Source organism: Phallusia mammillata, chromosome 5, assembly GCF_965637545.1.
Source record: "Phallusia mammillata chromosome 5, kaPhaMamm4.hap1.1, whole genome shotgun sequence".
Taxonomy (NCBI): Eukaryota; Metazoa; Chordata; class Ascidiacea; order Phlebobranchia; family Ascidiidae; genus Phallusia; species Phallusia mammillata.
The window spans coordinates 2315764-2332563 of NC_137256.1; the positions used below are offsets into that span (position 1 = coordinate 2315764).

General features: G+C 35.8%; 1 protein-coding gene across 1 annotated transcript; it reads left to right on the forward strand.

Annotated features, from left to right (window-relative positions):
• The first annotated feature begins 773 nt into the window (after nt 1-773).
• On the forward strand, nt 774-16109 carry LOC145230244 (meckelin-like). The gene is made up of 28 exons (XM_080095622.1): nt 774-1126; nt 1524-1600; nt 1769-1865; nt 2486-2573; nt 2964-3051; nt 3433-3516; nt 4021-4166; nt 4460-4595; nt 6390-6476; nt 6850-6915; nt 7459-7624; nt 8074-8197; nt 9895-10003; nt 10427-10483; nt 10897-10995; nt 11350-11448; nt 11895-11981; nt 12053-12199; nt 12360-12416; nt 12602-12754; nt 12908-12988; nt 13070-13186; nt 13479-13595; nt 13843-13867; nt 14041-14126; nt 14628-14733; nt 15087-15229; nt 15494-16109. The coding sequence occupies exons 1-28, from the start codon at nt 937-939 to the stop codon at nt 15572-15574; spliced, it is 2913 nt and encodes a 970-aa protein (XP_079951748.1). The 5' UTR covers nt 774-936; the 3' UTR covers nt 15575-16109.
• The last annotated feature ends 691 nt before the right edge of the window (nt 16110-16800 follow it).

Below are 16800 nucleotides of genomic sequence, written 5' to 3' on the forward strand. Positions count from 1 at the left end.
TAAAATCCTGCAATCAACTTTCGTTTTTATGAAATACACATTTAGGCTTAAGGACCGCGAGCCCTTGAAATAATGGCAAAGGGACCGTTTTGAAAAAAATATGAAAAAGTTTGGGAACCACTGACCTAAATCAATCGTTAAGAGGATTTTAAACAAAAATAGTTTTCTCCTTGCGACATTAAAACCAAAAGTTTACTAATCACAATCAAAACTGGCAGAAAAATGGAATACAATGTAACTATCGTATCGCAACAAATTTGTCAAAACGTACCATATTTGTGGCTAGTAAACATATTATTAATTGCTGTCCATTGTGTTTTAAAAGTACATGACAATATACCATTTAACAAAATGCCTAATTTTGTTTTTCAACAAATGCACTGTTATTTTGCTGCAATTCAAAAAGCATTACCTTGTTTTCTCTGTTAGCAGTTCATTGTATTTGTAGTCTCGTTGTGTGAATGACATTGTGTGAGTCAAAATCCGCTTGCTTACTGCATTAACTCACTGAATTGGTTTCGCTGCGTTTTAATCACAAATCTGGCTGAGGAGAAATTAATTGCCATAGAAATCGGAAAACAACAACACACCAACCGAACTTACTCAACCATGACGTTATTGACATAATTTCCGATGCGGCAAAGTGGTTGTTTTCGAAATACGAACCGCTGTATGCTTGTTTTTTCAATTTTTAGATTTTGATTTGTTTTATTTTGTATATCTGTATTGTACTATGTTACACAAAGCTACTTTTAGCTTTCTGTTGTCGATTTTTGCATTTGAAAATGTATTTTTGAATCACATTCTGACAATTTAATAACTCCGTACCAGTAGAGACGCAAACATTCTTGCAAATAAGTTGAAAAAGTGTTTTTGAACAGTTGGTTTTCGGTTTTCTTCGATCTTTGAGCTTCCAACTTCACAGAAAGCGCTGAAATGGCATTTAGCACAAGTGTTGGTATTGTGTGCTTCCTATTTTCGGTTGTATTACCTTTTATTGGTGCCCAACTGCTGCAATATCCATCAGTGTTACCTGAATCTTGTGCTTCAAGCTCTCTTTCCTACTTCAGCACAGCAAACCAGCAATGCGTTAGTTGCTGGCCGGGAGCCGAACCGACTGCTGACTGTAAGTTGCCTACTGTAAAAGTCAATTACAAAATTTTTGTGTACCTGTTTTACAAAATGTTTGTGTACCTGTTACAAAAACAATAAAAAAATCCGAAGTTTGCCTTTTTAGTTAGGAAACCTTTGTAATGTTGAAATTTGTAATACTCATACTTTAAATTCAATAATAAAATCACCAAGTTTGGTGATTAAAGGCTGTAATGAACCTTATGTCTGTAGATTAAAGTTCATAAAAAAGCTAGGTTATTCTTTCTCAAAACTTTTAAACTGAATTGTCTCAAGTGTTGAACAAGTTGATTGCAAAGTAAGTCTATCTTTGAAATATTTAACATGATTAAACAAAGCAATGTTTGAAAAGAAACAGCTTCTCTTGTGTTAACAGATTCCTTTCTTTGCAGTTTTGTTTTGTCAATGCCTTGCTGGCTACCAACGCTCTGTTCCGTCTGTCCAACCTTTCAACTGCACACAATGCGCAGTAAGAACTTTTAGCTAGTTCTGTTAGTGTTATGTAACATTTCCTTCATTTTTACAACTTTTTTGAGAACTGTAATAAGTTTTATTGGTGATTCATCTTTTAAGTTAGATTTACCCTTTTGATATCTACCACTTAAAAAAATGTAACATTTATCACTTGTATTTTTAGTCCTTGCAAACTACACTTGATGGGAGAGATTGCACCACATGTTCAGCATCAGCCGCAGAAGGATCTTGTACTTGTCCAACCGCTCAAGAAGCTGTTGGTAAGTGCTAAAGAAAATAAATATGCTTTATACCAGGGGTCGGCAACCTTTTAGGCGACGCATGCCAATTTACTTGTTATTTACATGTGTTAATGACCGTTTGTGCGGCAACGTGTTTCTAAATAGTAGTGGTTTGTGCCAGCAGAACTATAAAGAGAAAGCAGAGTGTTATGTGCATAAGGCTGAATTTTAAGATAATGGCATAGAAGCAGTGTAACAGGTTGAACTGCTACTTTCAATATAAACGCGCAAATCGGTTGGCGTGCCATGAAAAACCACCTAACGTGCCAACCTTGGCACGCATGCCAGGGGTTGCCGATCCCTGCTTTATACAGTGTATTGGTTTAGTCTTTAGACTACTCTGCCTTCAAGAAGTCCAAGAATATATGTTAAAGCACATTGCAATATTTATAAGGCAAAAAAAATGTGATTGCCATTTTATTTAGCCGTTTTTGCAGTATAAGGTTAATGAAAAAGACTTGTTTCAGATCAAAAATGATGTTAATTAAACAAAACAAGTTTTAACAGAACAAAATAAATGCTATCTATAACATCTGCCAAAATGTGTGAATGTTTTAAACTTATTCAAAGTAATTAGGTAACTGGTTTGGTTGTTACAGTGGATCGGTATAGCAATGGAACTGTACTCCCTACTTCCGAATGTCAAACATGCGCAACTGGCTCTGGACCAACCGGAACTACAGGAGGGTTAGTGCTATAAGTGGACTTTTTTCTATTTGATTAATATTTTGTAGTTAATAAACTTATTGTCGTACATATTCTACTGGAAACATGGTGAAAGAACACAAAAAGTTTATACATGCCATTTAGTGGAAGACACTACATTTGGACTGCTGTTTAACTAGTATAAGCGTTTGGACAACATACTGGCTTCTTAAACCTTATGGTCCAAAAAAGTCGCAGTTTACAGGGGTTATGAAAAGCATTTCATATTTCTACTAAATCATTATGTTATTATTTAGTTGATAGTGTTTAATATAAGTCAGTTTGGATTGTGGACTGTGATACGACTTTGGTGAAAAACATAGAAAAGTTTCAGAACCACTCTCCTGACAAAAGATAAATTGAATTTTCCAGATGCGCATCTTGTGATACTTGTGGTTGTGCAATAGTTAGTGATGATGTTTGTCTTCCGAGCACTCCAGCTCTTCCTGCAGCTATAGATGTGAGTAAAAACACAAAATATTCCAATATCAATATTTGCAACCTGTGGTATTTTCCACCTTTCAAAATGTTTAAAGACAAATACGGTTTCTAGCATAATCTGGTTAATTGCATAGGAATTGTTGATCCCAACTGTGGCCATTTTTGAAACCCTCCTCTGGTTAATTGCATATATATATGTCATTTAGTGCAAAAAAACTTGACAAGTTACTTATGCAACTAACTTAATTTTAATTTTGATGACATATAACTCTTTAGGTTGTTATTTTTAGTAAAACTGACAGCTTTCTCCTAAAACATACTAAAGATTTTAAATTGTACATCCCACTATTTTCATGGTAAAGTAAATATTCAAAACTTTTTACACCATCTTGTTTTTTAGGCCACTGCACAGCCGTCAGTTTTTATACAACAAAAAGTTCGTGCTGCATTTGTCGGATGTTTTCTGGACAGCAACACTGGTGGGGTGAGTGTTCTTGCATAGAATATATTGGTGATCAAGGTTCAATATGTGAAATTTAAATTTGTTGATGTAAATAACAAAATGTATATGTAAAAAATACTGAAAAAGCGTTTCGTCCACCAGGTTGCATATTTAACAAATGTATTTTAGCTAATGTTTTGCCCACCAGAACGGTAGGGCTTCATCAGAGTCTATATCCAACAGGAAAATCTATGCAGTGCATCAACTGGTGTGTGGCCACAACATGCACTTCTGCAGTATACATATACATATACACTGGAAGATTTTGTGTAATATATTTGTAGTTTGGTTCTACAAAATTGTAGAGTTAAGCAAAAAGTGTAATAAAGACACAGAAGCAGCAGCAAAAATCTCACGGTTGAAAATACACTATATTAAAAAAAACATGTGTGTTATACACAACAAAATAGAGAAAATATACAATCTAACAGGCAACCATTGTCTTATAAAATGATTGCCTATATAATTGTTAATTTCTGTTTACAGCACAGCAACATAACAGCATGTCAGGCTCTTGCCAATATGTGTGTGATGGAAACCTATCGAATCCCAGTTGTTGCAGGAGACACTGCTTGTTCGTTGTATGGTCAAACCCTTTCCAGTACTGGTATCATAAATGGAAATATAGCATGGTAAGTAGGTTTGTCACACAAATCATTTGTGTGTATGTTATGCAGTAGGCAGGTTTTATGGTTGTGTGTGCATGTCCCCAAAAAATAAATCTATCTTGCTAATTTTTTGATTAGCAGAAAACATATTTTGTACTGTTGATTGGTTGCTATGATAAAATAAAGAATAAAATAATAATAATCCTGGCTACACAAGCCAAATTATCCTATGTTTTGTCACTTGTTGTACTGATAGACCATTGACACTGTACACTGTCTGCAGCATACTCAATATTACATTATTGTGTTATTTTAAGGACTGCAAATCGTCCGTGGTTGTATTACGATGATTACAATCGACTTTCTCAACCTGGCACTTTCACATCGTCCACAGTGGCCAGTGAAGTCCTCACTGAAACTGAAATTACTACAGCATTCAACATCAAGGGCGGGGTATCAATATGTGTGAATATAATTTATGAATGAAAAGATGTTTCAAAAATGGTTCATATATAAGCGACTAATTATGGGTCCCCTTCCCTGAAGGGGACACATATTGATTTTACTCAAAATGTTTTTTGTTTTTTTCTTTTTTTTTCTTTCATTTTTCTTCTCCCCAAAGTTTGTCCGACTCGTTTTTCCATCAAATCCTTGATGGATTTGGATGAAATTTACACAGATGGTAGATGTAGTTATGTAGATGTGCATCCCACTTTGTTTTTGTTCATAACCCCAGTATTTACCCCGCTAGCCCCCTAAAATGAGTATTTTTTCCCCGAAGTTTGTCCGACTCGTTTTTCTATCAAATGTTTGATGGATTCAGCTGAAATTTACACAGATGGTAGATATGGTTATGTAGATGTGCATCCCACTTTGTTTTTGTTGATAACCCCAGTATTCACCCCGCTAGCCCCCTAAAATGGGTATTTTCCCCCGAAGTTTGACTGACTCGTTTTTCTATCAAATGTTTGATGGATTCGGCTGAAATTTACACAGATGGTAGATGTAGTTATGTAGATGTGCATCCCACTTTGTTTTTGTTGATAACCCCAGTATTTACCCCGCTAGCCCCCTAAAATGTTTTTTTCCCCCAAAGTTTGTCTGACTCGTTTGGCCATCAAATGCTTGATGGATGTGGCTGAAACTTATACAGATGGTAGATATAGTTATGTAGATGTGCATCCCACTTTGTTTGTCCGGATAGCCCTAGTATTTACCCCGCTAGCCCCCTAAAAGGGGTGACTTTGTAAACAATGTCAGAATTGGCTAAAATTTGGATAGCTTGTAAAGTATGCCAATTATCGTTATTGCACCATTGCAGTTCGGGGGTTGTTAACAGCCCTTTGACGTCAGAAACATTAATGGTTGTTGCTCAAAACACCTCTAGTGGTTGAAATATTAAACGTTGGCAGATTGGATTGAAATTTTGCAGTACTATTGATTGAGTCATTGTGGTTTCCTACTTTTAAGTTTGTGTGTGGTGAACCTCAATTAGTTATCCTACTTACTCATTGTTATCTATTGAAATGCATTATCTACAACTTTGCATGTGTGGGGACCCATGAGTTTTTGCTTGCAGAAACAACCAAGGTTATAAAATACGATGGCTAATATGGGACCCAATATAAATAAGTGTAGGAAATATATTAATGTTTCAAAATATACTATAGTGCAGTGGTTCTCAACCGCCGGTCCGCGGACCGGTGCCGGTCCACGTCAACTTTCCTGCCGGTCCGCCAAATATATTACGATTTTACATCTCAATTCCAAAATGTAAGATGGTGAAGGCAGAGAAATGGTGGGGAAGTCAACGCTCTACTTCGCCTGCAGAAACTTCATTAGAACCGCGTTTAAAACGTATGATATCAAACAGACAGCAGCAAACTTCATTAAGTTGAATTTTTCAACTTCTTTTGAATTGCATATTTTTGTCATTTTTGGGTTGATTTTGAAAGTCTACCGGTCCGCAAAATTTGTTTTGTAAGTTTACCGGTCCGCAAACTTAAAAGGTTGAGAACCACTGCTATAGTGTAGTGCAAGGGCAATATGTGCTAAGCCACCCTTCTAGTTTTTTTCTACAATACAAATTTGTTGTAAATATGTTTCTGACAGTGTCCAAGATAACACAACAGAAAGTTAGTTCACATTTCACTATTTTTTCCACTTGTAAATCCATCAATAAACATCCATACTTAAAACAGTCAAATTTTACTTTTTCCACTAAAATACATGTAAACTGCTTTTCAGACTTCTGTTCTCGACATTGTTGTGTTTTCTTACGATGAAAATGGAAACTTTCTTGGCAGGCAAGCAGCAACTACAGGAGTTCTACAGGTAAAATATATCTTGCAATGTGTTTTATGTGAATCCCCACATGTTTAAGGTAACTTTTATAGCTGTATCGAGTTTGGTTTAGCACTGGTTCAAACCCTAACTTGTTTTTGGGTAATCATATTTATCAAAGAAGCAGTGCAACAGAATTAGACAACACACAAAGCTGTTTTTACTCTTATAAGTATTATCAGTCAAAACATATAATAGTTAAACAGTGATCTGTGACTATCAATGTATTGTATTGAAGGGAAAGATCGTATGTAAAATGTTAATTATGTTTTTGTGTCAAGAGTTTTTTTGTTAACTTTTTCCTACTTGTAAAACTTTGTCGTTGTTTTTATTAACTGATGTAATTACTTTCTTTTTCATTCAGCTGTGTCCGGATCGTCCGTCTGTAAAGAGCGCTGCGTTTACATTTGGAACCACTTACTCAAGATCGGTAAATAAAACGAAATTTTTATTTACTTTGTAAATCCTATAAAGCTTTAACACGTTTATTGAGTTTAATTAAAGAAGCGTAACATTGTTCCACTAGTAACCATTGTTACGTCACACACTTTATTTGTGCATTGTCGTGGCGACCAACGTATAACCTTTATTTGACCTCCACAGCCGTTAAAACAAAATATTTTTACTGCTTCCTAAGCTGTTAAATCCAGGTTAATCCGAAGTAGTTTATGCCAATCTATACTTTAGGCTTAAAATAACATTTCCATTTAACTTAATTAAACCACGCAGCTATTCCTTACTCGTAAACGCTTATGTAATGCTGCTACGATTTGTTTTACCGGGCGAAATAATCTCAAAAAATGTAAAATGTACTGCATATAAAAGCCCCCGACTGTTACGGTTTCAAATAAGCAACGTTGAAAATGTACGCCCGTTCAAATTACGACATTTTTACAGCAATATATCTAGTAACTGAATTTATAAGAATGAAGCATACAAACATGTAACTCGTATAACCCTCTTCCGCCTCTAGTGTTCACTGTCGCTGACGGATTTGAGCAACAGCGCCCTCTACCCGCAGCGATTTTACGAGTTGAACTTGGAGTTCACTGATGCGAGCGGAGTTTTACAACTTTACCCGATTCCTGTTCTCATCACCAACTATCGGTCCCCGGATAATAACCAACCAGTAAACGAAGGTGAGTGTCTGTTTATCAATAAGGTATATGTGACGTCACAATCTTATGGACAAATAAGTTGTGACATCACAATTTCGAAGTTTTTTTACAATCTGTAATTGTGGGGAATTGAATTTGGTTGGACTTTAAAATTTGTCCAATTAGGCGCAGAAGAAGGTTTGCTTTGAACGTAACAATCTAATAAAGTCAGTTTTGAAGTGTCGTGTTCAGTGACGATAAATATTTACATAATAAAATAAATAAATATTTACACATTAAAAAACAGTTTTGTTTATAAACCAAGGGATCCACTTTTCATGTAAACTAAATATTTCCAATAAATACCAAATAAATTTTAAAAACACTTTATTTCGTTATTTTCTTGTAAATTGTGCACGTATTTTTTTCGCACATTTTTGTGTTAATTGTGCACATAAAAAACAGCCATTAAAGTCTAATGCATATTGTAGCTGCCGCCAATACTCGATGGGTGTTAGTGAGAAGGTTCTACCTCATCGACAATTTATCTGGAATCACCACAGCGCTGGGGGATTCCCCTACCACCGTCACATACGCAACTACTATGACGTTGAAGTAAGTTCCGAATATTTGTTTGCTATGGTGTGTTTCGTTAAGTGTGGCACGAAAACAACCGAACGTTTTGTATGCCTTATACTGGCGAACTATATTACTTGCAATTTTTTTTTTTGATTTACTGTTTTGTCTGGCAATTCAATACAAAAGACACACGGCCTAGGATAGCTCTTTTAATGCCGAAAAAGTTCTTTTATGTGTATTGTTTCGTCTGGTTGCAGTTTATATGCGTACAGAATGTTGAAACCCATGCTTTAATTAAATAGTTTTGGAACAGGTATTTTCATTGTTCAAATTATTAACTGCAACAGGTTTTCTGTCCTAAATTGAAAATAGTTCGTTGTTTGACTGCTTGTTGCGTCACAGTTACAAATTATATCAACCCCCGCCAGAAAATGTCAACCGATATTTCGGATTAAACACGTACACAACCGGGGATTCCCCGTGTCTGTGTGCTCGCACTCAAAAGTTACTCATTAATTATTCAAGACTGCGTTGTTGTTTTTTGTCTGACCAACTGAAACGGCTGGAAGGCGGACAGTTTAGTTTTAGAGTCACTACTGTTCAGTGGAGACAGAGCTGGTTTTGTTTTTAGCTGTTTCGTTAGGGAAAAACACTTTTTTTTCAGGATAAAAACCCAATTCTGCAGGGTTTTAAACATAGATATAAATTAAAGTATATCGTTTGTTTTCTAAGATATATTTAAAGCAGAGTTTAGTGGTTGTAAAACCTGGACTGTGACAGAACTTGTGTGTAGAGAATATTGTTTTATGTCATTGGATAAAAACCTTTAGCTCGGTGCGTACTTACACCAAAACAAATGTAATATTTGGTTTTTAATCTGTTAAAAGTCGTAGATCAAAAATAAAAATGCACAGAGCTTGTATGGTTAAACATCACGATGCAGGCGTTTTAACCATGTATTTGTTATATGTATAATGCGTAATTAATAAATAAATAGCCAGTCTATACAAACCCCCAACGCAGTATTGTTTTTGACAAGGCAATTATTCAAGTCCGTTTCCAGTGTTTCATTGCACACCATGTGTTTAATACTATATAACTTAAAATACATTTGTCAAACTTAAGTTGTATTTGTGAGTGTAACTGTATGACTGGCTTGATTACATATATTGTCCCTTCGCCATTCGCTAGTTGGTTGCCTAATGCAGTGGTTTTCAAACTTTTTGTTGTTGCGATGCCTCTGGAAAAGTTTTCTGGACATGCGACGCACCAGCAAATAAAAGTTAATGACGAAACTTATTATTAAAGTTGTGTTTATTGATACAACCACAAAAAGCCACGAAAAGGAACTATTCTGCGACGCCCTTGGAAAATTGAAACGACGCACCAGGGCGTCGCGACGCACAGTTTAAGAACTACTGGCCTAATGTATTGGATATGCAAGTCTCAATCACATACGCAACTGCAAATAAATATGATGATGATTGTAACATGTAAACGTTAGTAAGTGAGACTCAAAGTGGTCCTATCATTTACTGTGCATCTCCCGTAGTTTACCCTGTATGTATGATCACATATTTGTTTGCTTACTGTAATGTGCTCATGTTTTACAGTACAGAGGGTGTATGAGCGTATACAGCTTGACCACATGTAAAATTTATGAGCATGGCTTTATATTGACACAACAAGATCAGAATTTACGTTTCACTAAATCTCGTATCTTTTATGTCTAGCATCGAACTGCAACCCTCAAGCTCAGGATTAATTTACCCGCCTTATCTCTCTGTGACGTATGCAACTGATGACGTACCGGTCGCTGGAGCCGCTGACGTACAAATAACGGTAAGATGTGTAACAATATATTATTGTGCTTTAACAAAGGGGGTGTCAAGTTTAAATAAAAAGATTGTGAAAAATACGGACATGACGTGAAACTTCCACTTTTCATCGAAATTTAACTGTCGTTTGTTTGAATGTGCACATGTTTACAATGTGTAGCGCACAATATTTTTCATTAAATTTTATGAGGGCCTGTCTGTCATATTGGTTTGATCAGTAAACTTAAAATTTAGATTTATTTTTCAAAACAACAACTCGTGTTAAGATTCATGTCTGGGAACCACTTTACAACTCTGTAGTATTTTGCTTTGCATCGTAATCCATGCGTTATCGATTTTTAGAATGATAAATAAATCTCTCAAATCGTCATTCAGTGTTGCGCGCAATGGTAACGTGAGTAAAGCATGTAATATTTTGCATTGGCAGACGGATTTTCAAGTCACATATTCATCCAACATGGCTTCGCAGGAACAAGGTATAATGGTGAGTAATTTGGAAATGTTTACCACTGTGTGTGTTATGAGTTCGAAAATAAAAGATGCTTAGGTAAAATTTTAAACAATAAGAATACAGAGAGCTTGTTTATTAGTTTATTCATTTCAGAAAATTTATGCCATAAACCAACTCCTTTATATTTTGATTGATTGTTTTAGTCAAGTTTATAAGTTTTGCTGATTTTCGGCTGCAATGTTATTTCTATTTCTGAAGAAAGAAAAGTTTTTTTACTAATATAGCGTGTTAATAAACACCAGTTTTTGATTTATTGTAACAAACACATATTTTATTTTGTAAAAAACTTTGAAAACAAAATCGGGCATTTAACTGAATCATAGTGCATAGATCTGAGGACTCACGTTACTCATAATTGCTTTGTAAAGATTTTTTTCATTTTTTAGATTTCGTTGATTGTGTTCGGAGTTTTAGCTGGAGTTTACGCTTTATTCGAAACTTCAACATGGAGAAGACGTATGGGACTTCAGTACATAGATTTGTCTGTAAGTTGAAACTATTTAACGCATTGTTGGGTTAAAACTAAAACTATTAGGTTAGATCACCAAGCATCTCGTGATAATACTTTCTGATTGATCGAGCGAGGCCTATTATGATGTCAAACATTAGGACCTTACAACAAATAATCGGATTGTTATTTCCGACATTAGAAACATCGTATTTCTGTGGTAATGACGTCATATGTTCCTTTTGGATATGACATCATCACGAAATACTCACGTGGATTTGGGCATACCTAATTTTTGTAGATACAAAGGCTAAATTTATTACATATAATTTACCATATTGTTGACGTCATAAAAAGGTTTATTAATTTTCGAATGCTTGTTTTGTTGCAGAGCTTAGGAATGTTCTTATACTTCTCTATGTGTAATCTGGCAAACGCATTTTTCGTCGTCATGGTTGGATACGCTTCGGTGACTCTTCTATTTTACAAGGTCAGTAGTTATATGCAGTGTTTTTTTAAGGTGTTAAGTTTCCCAAAATTTCCCAGTAGCCTAACAAATAATTCGTTTAAGCAAATATGGCTATTTTTTGGTATTTAAATGAAACACTTGCGGTCTCTTAAAACTACTTAGCGGTCACCCAAACCAAACCGTAAAAAAACCTGTTTATGTGTTTAATTGTTTCAGTTGAGTAAAATATCATTAAGATAAGTACACCAAAGTTATAAATTGGGCCCGAATTCGATTTTTAAAAAGCGAAGCCCAAATTTTTAGCCTTAAGTATGTTGCAATCACTGAAAATTCTCAGTGATCCTTGACATTAGCATGCCTGTTAGTACAGGGACAGATCCTGTGAAAAGAATTTATAAGTATGTTGCAAAGTCCTTGAAGAAATTATTGTAATTTAAAGTTAATCCCATTTCTGTCTATTTAATCAGGGCCAAAGCCTGGTTACAACCACTCTTCCAGAAGGAACAGTTTTACAAAACTTCCAAATTTTCATTATCGTGGCATTCGTTTTCAAGGTGAGATTTCAACCACGTGTTTGACCTTGTGCAACTCCTATGACCTTGAAACACCACGTGGTTATTTATAGGCTGTTGAAATACTGGGCATGATTTTCATTCAAGCGACTGTGGATATTTTTCTGGTGGATTGGGAGCGCCCCAAGGTCAAAGACTCGGAGGGCAAGGTCAGCATCTGGAGAACTTACTTCATCGCTAATGAGTGGAACGAAATTCAGGTACAGTACAAAATTAATTTTAAGGTACAACAACGAGCAAATCTACGGACAGAGAAGGTAAAAAGTAAGTAAAAAAAACTTGGCCAGTACGAAATATTTATGTAAAAACCATAGTCATATTTTGTCGTGATAAACTTGATAAAGTCATATTTTTTAACAGACTTGCCGGAAAGTGTCGTTTTTTCTTCAACTGATGGCAGTTTTGCTGTTCCTTGAGGTGAGAAAACGAAATGTTTTTTTTTTTCATTCAATTTATGGGGAGTAGCAGTTTAAAAATATCTCGGATACCACAACTGGACATAAACTGTACCTTCGTTATTTAAATACAGCCATAAGTTTCGGAGCATACATATACGGATTCTAATACCTTCCGAACTTTAATAAGTTAACTACATTCAACAGGTGGTAGGATTCAAGGACCTGGCACTTGAAAACACGAGTACGTCAGTTGGTGGCACAACAACGACATCTAGTGACGCGTATGTGCCACCTTCCAACTCGGTGCTGAGATTCGCTCTTTCATCTCTAATCTTCCTAGTCGTGGATGTTGTACAGGTAAAAAAACAAAATTGTTTGTTTTTGTTCAAATTGTTGCAAAACTACATCTTATTTTCAAATTGTGCATCTGGTTTACTTTGCAAAGCGCAATTAAACGTTTGTCTGATTTGTTTACGTTTGAACTTAACCGTCTATGACGTCATAACTCAGGTTATCTACGTAGTGGCGATCCACGAACGTTTCATCAGCGACCGAATTCGCGAATTCATCGATCTCTGCTCGGTTTCCAATGTAAGTATTGTGACGTCACTCACTCTTCATATTGACGTCATACATGCGCTTATGACGTCACAGTGAACGTGTTTTTTTCAGGTGAGCGTTTTTATATTGTCGCATACGAACTACGGGTACTACATCCACGGGAGATCGGTTTACGGGAAAGCGGATACAGACATGATGGACATGAATAAGATGCTGCAGAAGGAAGCGGTAAGTGTGTTCGTGGTTGGTGGTTCAAATCCCACCTTATCGACCGGCTCCTGTTAAAAAATCTACACGCAGAACTTTGTTACATTGTTAAAACAGAACGGAACACAAATTGTTTGTTTTTTGCAACAGCCGCAAGGGCGAGAAAGTTTATCGTCAAAGTAAAGAATAGAAATCTTAAAGTAAAACTCTCCCACTTAGCACCATATTTTAACAGACTTTACTGTTGTAACAATCTGTCGTAAAAGAACGTTTAACCGTTAAAGTTACCAAGTATTTTATGAATTTATTTCAGGACAACTTGACTGCTGCGCGGGGCTTGGAGGCTGGCAGAGACGAACAAACTTTCCAAGTCGCAATTCCCCTTTCATTCCGAATGCAGTACGACAAAATATACAACGTACTTGAAGCAGTGAGTATAAATGCACGAAATTAAGAATATATGCGGTCATTGTCTGGCCTAGTGAAGTGTTTTATTAGTAACAATATAAAATAGTTAGTGCTTTGTGCTCGGGTGAGGTTATTATGACGAAACAACAGTGACCATACTTTTTATTGCTTTTAAACTGAAATGTTTCTGTTTTTCTAAATTTAGATACCAACACGTTAGATTTAACCAAAGCTTTGGTGTCGCGAATTAACATTTTTGTATGTTGCAGGCCAAGCACCAACCAACCGCTCGAGGTAGGTAACTATGTTAATATGCCAGACACCATAATTTAGAGCACTGCTTCTTAATTTTTTCTGTGTTGCTCTTCTAACAATGATTTTAATCTTTTAAAGAAAACAATCGTTATTTTGTTCAATTAAATAGTTGTATAAATTTTTTCACAGTAACCGTGATGTGATTGTTGCAGGTGTAAACGTTTCCGATGCCAAAATGACTGAGAGTGTTCAAGCTTACAGGAAGATGAAAGAGTTTATGACCGCTTTTCTCGACCACGTAAGGCTTTGATCATAAACATTACTGCCAGAGTACTGGTGTATATAGAATACATCGTTTGACAACCTACACTGATGATGACAACAGAGATTGTCGAAACGTCCGAACGATGTATTCTATATGCACCAGCACCTTGGCAGTAATGTTTATGATCAAATTACTTTTCAAGTCCGTGTATAGTGTTCCTACGTAAGGCTTTGTTATATCAAATACACGATTTGTTGGTGTTAGTCTGCTGTTAAATGGAATGTCTGTCAGTTTAAGTTACAGAATTGTTTTAAGAGGTAATAAATTTCGAGACGGTTTTAAACAAAGAACCAGATCGTTTATTTCAAAACTTTTATCTCTGCCTAAAACTTCTAATCAGTAGAACCACAAAATTTTCCATTTGCTTCATATTTTCGGTCCGAGTTGCTAACAAAACGAGGATTGAGAAACTTATGGGCGTGTATTATAAGTATACAAAGATTGTGTGTTTTATATTATGACGTTGCTTTTCAGTCTGTCCATGGCTTGGACTACTTTGTGAAAGACAAAATGCTTTTGGAGAAATTGTTCGACGTAGAAATGCAAGACCCGACCAATTCCGGGGCTTTCTTTTACAACGGTAAGCTCCTAGTATTTCTAATCAAATTTAAACGGAGACCTGAAACTGAGGTCCAAACCAGATGTTAAAAAAACGAACCATATTAAAGCTGGAAATTTGTGAAATTACGGTACAAAAAGATGCCATGTGTGAAGCCAGGTCCGAATTAAACCCGTTGTTCATACTTCAGCCAAAACCTGGTTCTACAACTTGCAATAACTCTGCTTCCAAATGGTGTTTTGCGCGGTTCCAACAGGCAAAACAAAAAAACATAACATACGTTAAGATTCGAACCCACGACCGTAGCCTATTTAGTGTAGGAAGTGTACCAGTTTCTTACACATTGTATTTAATTATCCACATTCTCTTTACAGATACAAGCAATTCGTTCACAAATGTCCTCTTCTACGGTCGTGAGTTTGCTCTTCTCACTTTTGACATCCTCCTCTTCGGGATTATTGATCTCGGAACTCAAGACTTTGTTCTTGCGACAATTCTGACGTACATTATCGGCAAGGTGGGCTTGATGTTTGTCTTGTATCTCTTTTGCTCAATTTACTATGTATTTCAGTACACAATAATTTATATGCCTTGCATAAACGGGTGTGTTGCTCACAGTGGCCCTCGGAGCTTGTGTGGTCACAGCGTGCACATCTAATATTGCTCTCAGTGTACTCAGGGAGCTTGTGTGTATATTAGCAGCATGAAAATCTAACATGCGAACAAATTATTGTGTGGCCACAACATGACCCTTCTGAACTCAGCCATCTTCTTTTTATAGTTCCTTGCCATTGTTCGTCAATCAATCGGGCGCCACAACCTCGCGAAGAAGACGCTCGTCGACAAACGTTTCTTGATCTGATTGCCCAACCTGCTTCAACTTGTTTAAAATTTTTCGAAATGCTGTTCTTGTGCGTAACGACAGAACTGGGCTTTTCAATGCGCAGCAAAAAGCAACAATCTTCCTAAAAACTTTTCTTCGGCGACTTGATAACTGTGTAGGCTACAGTAGACTATAGATGTCGGTTCTTTCCCCGTGGCATTTTTTTTAGGAGTACAACTGATCGCATTTTTTTGGAAATATAGCTTTTTTCACATTCTAAACTTAACCACTAAACTAACTCTAAGGTGCTTCCATCTTACATTTCGCTTGTCTTGTGATTTGTATTATTGGATGAAAATCGTTAGAAGTTTAAGAAGTTGTAGAAGTATTTAACGTTAAACATGCCGTTTTTGTATGGTTTTATTGGTATTTTTTTGAAAAATTCGTATTTTTGTTGCTAAGTTCAATCCTGACAACGTTTATTCCACTTTATTGAGGCTGTTAGGATGTTGTATTAGTGCTTGCTTGTAGGCGATGGTTTTGTAGAAAAGTGAAATATATTTTTTATACATTTTCTTTTGGTTGATATTATTTCATAAGATAAGGATAAGCTATGTAGGAAGGGGTAGTATGTGTTGTTAAGTAACGACAGCATAAGGGATTTTGAATAAGTTGCAAATATTCCTTAATTTAGGCAGCAATTGTCGATCCTGTTTTTTTTAGTTCCTTAATTTGGCAGTAATGTGAATGATTTAAATTTTAGTTTAGTTGCAAAGTAGCATATGCTAATTAGCTTTGGTGCTAATTGACTTGTTTTAGTAGTCATGCCATTTTTTTTAGGTAACTGACTCCTATGTAACCACATTAGAGTTGTAGTTACTACTTTTGGAAAAAACTTTAAACCGGAGAATGATCAAAATATAATGTCATAAATCAGCTGCTCGGCCACAGGTTGACTTTTTTGATCAAGCACACATAAACATCATGAAATTATGCCACCAACCTTTCGTGCGAAGCAAAACAAGATACGTTCCACTTTGCCAAATTCTTGTGTGTATTATCATGTGCTACTTGAATGTCGACAACAACAAAATGATTTTCCAAAATTCACCGCATTTCTTATGGCTCAACCTGACAAAAAAAACAGGTTTAATAAATGTAGCAGAGAGAAAAAAATACATTTTTATTTTTATCCCATTTTTTATGACCAAAAAAACGTTTACTATAAAACGTCGTTTGGATTAGTGTTCATCACAATTTATAGC